The sequence below is a fragment of the Drosophila albomicans genome, chromosome X, assembly GCF_009650485.2.
Source record: "Drosophila albomicans strain 15112-1751.03 chromosome X, ASM965048v2, whole genome shotgun sequence".
Lineage (NCBI taxonomy): Eukaryota > Metazoa > Arthropoda > Insecta > Diptera > Drosophilidae > Drosophila > Drosophila albomicans.
In genome coordinates, this window is record NC_047627.2 from 20,365,688 (window position 1) to 20,371,768 (window position 6,081).

Below are 6,081 nucleotides of genomic sequence, written 5' to 3' on the forward strand. Positions count from 1 at the left end.
TGCCAAAATCGGTTTATAATTGCAAACTAACGAAAAGTCTCGTTGTCGTTGTTTAAAACTTTGCCAAGCTTTTGCTTTTAAAACTTTAAAACACTAACAAATGAAGAGCACAATTGACAACAGTAGAAATTAGAATTGAATTACACTAGAGTTGCTTAGAAAATACACTTAATTGCAGTTTTAGTTCAAAAAGATATTGAAAGGAATTAATAAATAGTAGTAATATATTTATCGATAGTAATAAAATATTGATTGATAGTTGTAATGTATTTATCGATAATATTTATACAATTGTCCACAGTAATAAAATATTTAACACTATGATCGATGGTATTATATTGATCGATATGACCGATAGTATTATATTTATCGATATGCTCGATAGTATTATATTTATCGATATCCTCGATAGTATTATATTTATCGACATAGTCAATAGTATTATATTTATCGATATGACCGATAGTATTATATTTATCGATATAGTCGGTAGTATTATATTTATCGATATAGTCGATAGTATTATATTTATCGATATAGTCGATAGTATTATATTTATCGATATGTTCGATCGATATATTATCGATAGCAGTATATCGATCGATAGTAATATTATCATTATCGTTAATATTGTTATATCGACCGATAAGTGTTTATTTTTATCGATAAAATTACATTGCAAAATCAATATGGACAGCGACCCTTGAGATGAAGGTGAAAGGAATGCCAAGTTTGAACTAAGTGAAATACACCAATGCAAAACTACACACACATAGACACACACACACACACACACACATCTGTACATAAACACTCATACATGAGTAAAACAAGTATATTTGATTTAGTTTGAGTATGAACTTGGCACATTTATTAATCAAGTACAAAAACCAATTTTTTTTTGCTTTATTTGACATTATTTTGTTTGGTTTTATGATTTAATAACTTTTGGTTTGGCGCTCGTATTTTTGCATTTAATACAAATTTAGTTTTTGCTTTATTTTTAAGACAATTTTAATTTTTGTATATTTTTATGGTGTATGAAACTTTTTGCTTTCGGTTTTTAGCCATTTTTCCAAATTCTGTAACTATAGATACAAATTTTAACCCGAAACAAAATGTTTGATTTGAAACGGAGAAGAAAAGAATAAGGAATTTATGATTAATCTATTGTTTATTCTTGTTTAGGTATTTTTCGATCTAATCAGGGATATTTCATCACGCAAAAAACAACGTCAGATGGACGTGAAAGAGCCGACAAAGCCTTCTCCTTGCTGCCAATTGTTGTAAACATTCAACAGCGACAACAACAACAACTGCAACTGCAACAATAACAACAAGAGGAAGATGAACAACAACAACAACAACAATAATAAAGCAAACAACTGCAGTTCAACAAGGCAGCAGTAAAAAATGGCAACAACATAACCAACAACAATAATTGAGCGTTATTAATATTTATAAAAACAAATCAGAAAAACGAAAAAAAAAACAAGCAACAACAACAAAAATTTGTATCAAAATTATTTGCAACATTTCAACGATGATTAACATTAAATAAATTATGAATTATATGTAATATACATAAAATCTATATATATAAAAAATAAATATATTAACAACAAATGCAACTATTATTTAGGTAATAGCAAACAGCAACAACAACAACCACAACAACAACAACCACAGCAAAGCACAGCGCCAGCTTTTAATTCATAATTTATCGATATTTCTTTTCCTACGCTACAAATACAAGCATACACACACACATACAAATATAATACATACATGCTAATAAAGTGGAGCCTCGCCAAAGCGAACAGTGCAATCTAAACTAAACTTTATCGAAGCTCCACAGTATTTTGCTTAAAGGATTCAGTTGTTTATTATATCTATATATTTTTTTTTATTATTATGATAATTATTATTTTGTTCGTGTATAAAGTAATAGCAAAATGTTAAACAATAATAAAAAAAAAAAAAAAAACAAAAAAGAAAGTAAAGTCTACACACAACACACTGAAAAGCTTTTTATAAATATTATACATACAAATAAAAATACAAATACAATACATAACATACATAATTATATAGTTTAAAATATGTAATTGTAAAATGCAGCTGCAACAAATCATTAACAAACTCCAAACTTTAATTCATAAATATCGAAATAGACTTTTTTAGAATCAATGAAGAACAAGAACAAGAAGAAGAAGAACACCTCAATTCTAATGCAATTTTTGTAATTTTCTAAATAACTAAACAACAACAAAAAAACAAAAAGAAAAATCAATCAATATGAAAAGAACTTGAATAATTTGTAGCTGCTTTCATAAACAATTCGTTTTCTTTTTCTATTATTATTATGATTTTTTTTTTTAAATAACTTTATAAAATCGTATTGAGAAATTATTAAGATTATGGCATACACTATTTTTTTTCTTGCAAACTGCATTCTGTATTTTAATGTTTAAGCTATTATTATTATTATTATGATTAATATGATAATGTTAAATCTAATTATTGTTAAATATATAAGTTATGCAATTGATTTACCTTGATTTCGAAACTCTGAAGAACTTTGAACTCCGCATTTGACAATATTTCCTTTCCTTTCCTTTTCCTTATCCTATTTATTTATTTTCGTTTTCTTTTCACCCTTTCTTGTGTATGATAAATCGAGAATCGAATGTTGCTATAAATTTATATACATACACTATACTATATATAGCGTATATATATATATAGAGAGAGAGATACATACATACATCATATATATTGATAAGAGCCAAGGGCACTGAGCAAACCACAGCAGCCAACACACACATACATTTTTAGTGCTCTACTCTCGCACACACACACACACAGACACTCCTCTTCCCACACACGATGAAGAAAGAAAGAAACAACACATTACACACACACACACACACTGTCCCATACTTATATATATATATATGCATACATACATATATCGGAATCTAAATAAGTAACAATTTTTTTAGCAGCAATAGCAAAGCATTTTTTTGATAAACTATTATTATAATGATTATGAGTAAAACTGGATTAAAAATTATGTTTAGCTTGGAAATAAACAAAACAATAAAAAAACAAAAAACTATGAGAAATCTTACAACAACGTGTTTTATTTATTACAAGGATATCAAAAGGACTTTTGAGATTGGCATTCAAGAATTTCCCAAATCCGAGCAAAAAAATCATCGAATTTTTTTTAAGGGGGAGGCATGAAAAATTGTCTAAATTTCATATTTTCAGCTGTATCTTGGTCGTTTGAAGGACGATCGGATTGTCCTTTGGCACAATGATAGCTCTAATCAATAAAAACTGAATGTGATTTCCAAAAGGACGAATATCCTTACTGGAGCTGAGATAAAAGTACATTTTGATACACCAAAAATTAGCTATAACTCGTGAATGTCCTTGCATATCCTGGCAAGCAATATGTCAAATGGTGCCTATCAGTGAAGCCTATCAACTGGCCAAATGACATTGTATTCGTCCTTGTAGTTTTCGAGTTATCCTGGAATTTGCAATTTTGGTCGGTTTTCTTGAGTCCTTGGAACTGAAAAATTTCAAGTGTTGGATTCCTCGATGACCCCATATTTTTTTGATGCAGGTCGATAGAGCAGATCCTTGAGATCCTAGCAATATGTGTCCTTTGAAAATGCGGCAGGATATGGCCAAGTTATGACTGAATTTCATTAAGTTTAAATGCTTTGCTGGATGCCCCTAAAAGTATGCACTGAAAACGCATAAAACTCAACAGAGTTTTGGTTTTTACGCCATAACTCGCTCAAATCCTTAAGGATCTGGTAAGGACATACCTTTTTGTAATCAGAGTAGCCAGGACTATCGATTTGCATTCAAGGATTTTAAGATTCCTTCCAATAATTTTACTTGAAATTTTTCAAAGGGTAAGGCATAGAAAAATTGGTAAAAATTTCAAAATTCCGCCGTATCTCGGTCATTTGAAGGACGATCGGGATGTCCTTTGGCACAGACATAACCCTAATCAATAGAAATCGATTGGCATAAATCCAAGGACGAAAATCCTTTCAGGAGCCGAAATAAAAGGACTTTTTTGCATTGAAAAAATTAGCTATAACTCGTGAATGTCCTTGCATATCCTGACAAGCGATATGTCAAACGATGAGTATTTATGAGACCTATTATCCTGCCAAAGGACATTCCAATCGTCCTTGTGGTTCCCGAGTTATCCTGCAATTGTCAATTTTCGCATAATTTCTTTAGCGCCCGGACCAAAAAATTACAAGTGTTGGATTCTTAGATGACCCCATATTTTTTTGATGCAGATCGATAGAGGAGATCCTTGAGATTCTAGCAATATGTGTCCTTTAAAAATCCGGCAGGATATGGCCGAGCTAGGAGCAGTTTTCTAATTCATAATGGCAGCAAATACATTTTTGTAGCATACTTTCAGGCTGCGCCAGTTCAAGTCCAGAATTTGCATACGATACATAGATGGCGCTACTAAGCAGCTTATGTAGAATTGATGGAATTTATTTATTATTACTTTCCACGTAACTCAAGTAAATAATTCAACAATGTGGCATTTGCTTTGAAATCACTTTTTATTTTTTTCTTGCATTTTTGTTTTCTTTACACATTTATAGAATATATATATCATTTCTCATATATATTTTTGTTTTATACTCATTTTTGCATTTTTGTTTTCATTGTTTATGCATTTAAAATTAATATTATATGTTACATTTACAGCTAAAAGATGTTCGTTTTGTTTTTGTAATTTTCATTTTCAAATTTTGTTATTTAAATTTATTTATTTATTTTTTTTTTGTCTGCTTCTTCCATTAATATATAACCTTTTGTTTGTTTTTGTTTTGTTTTTTTCATTCATTTATAATTTGCAATACTCCCGATTTGTTTTCAACTTTAAATTAGGTAAATAAAATAATAATAATAATAATAATAGCATTTCTAAAATGAAATCGTTTAGTAAAAATTAGAAAAAAAAATATATGTGTTTTCAAACAGAATAGAATAATTGTAAAAGCTAAAATAAAGTATTATGTTCATTACTTGGCTACTTACAAATATCATTAATTAATTTAAATCAAACATATATTCAATTATTAATTAACTAATAAGCAAACATATAAATATGCAGATCTTCATATCATAAACGAACAAACTAGATACAAATTAATTATTAATTCTGTTGCTTGTTTTTTTCTTGTTTTTTTTTTTTTGTAATTTTAATTTTTGTTATTATTTTTTACATTGATTTTTATCGTTTCTTTCTTTTTTGTTGTGTGTGTTTATTTTGATTTTGTTTTGTTTTTTTTTTTTTAGAACTTACGGCTAAGCATTTTACATGTACATTTAAAACATTTACACAAACATTTAGGCTTAGACACTAAATTGATGTTATTCTTTTTTGAAAATAGATTCCAACTGCGTTGTATTTTTGTTTGTTATTCTTTATTTCTTTAAAATGTGTGAAAATAAATTTTTGTATTTTTTTGTTATATTTTTTTTTTTGTGTTGGCTTCTTCAGAAACTATTTTATGGTGAAATTGTTGAATTTGCCAGCGATTTGTTTGTTTATTTTTTATTTTATTTTTGTTGTTTTTTTTTTTTTGGACATAAGTATATTTGAACAACTTAAGATTGGGTTATTTAATTTTTACCTGTGCCAAAAACTAAAAAAGCCAGAGAAACAAAAGAATATTTACACAAAAATATGAAAGAGAAATTCACAATTTTCTCAGCTCTGTTAATATGTTTGTGTTTTTTTGTTTTTTTTTTTTTTGCATCATTTTATATTGTTTTTGTTAATGTGTTTTTTGCTTTTTCTACTTTTTCTACTTTCATTTGTTTTTTTTTTATCGTAATTGTAGTTTTGTTTTTTTTTCTGTTTTCTCTTTTCCAAATAAAACTCTTCTCCGTCTGTTTTTTTTTTGTTGTTGCAAATTCTTAACTTCTTCGGATTTAGATAATCAGTTTTTGCTATTATTGTTCTTATATTTTTTTTTCATTTCTGTTTTTTTTAATACTTTTTTTTATGTACTAACGTAC

The 6,081-nt window shown here is 27.8% G+C and overlaps 1 protein-coding gene across 2 annotated transcripts in view; it reads left to right on the forward strand.

Annotated features, from left to right (window-relative positions):
- Window positions 1-1,495, forward strand: part of LOC117565423 (ras-related protein Ral-a) — a 30,720-nt gene extending 29,225 nt beyond the window's left edge. For both annotated transcript variants that reach the window (XM_034244518.2, XM_034244510.2), the window contains one exon: window positions 1,189-1,495. In XM_034244518.2, the coding sequence (XP_034100409.1) occupies window positions 1,189-1,290 (102 nt within the window). In that variant the 3' untranslated portion in view covers window positions 1,291-1,495. The remainder of the gene's footprint in view (window positions 1-1,188) is intronic.
- Window positions 1,496-6,081: the final 4,586 nt, after the last annotated feature.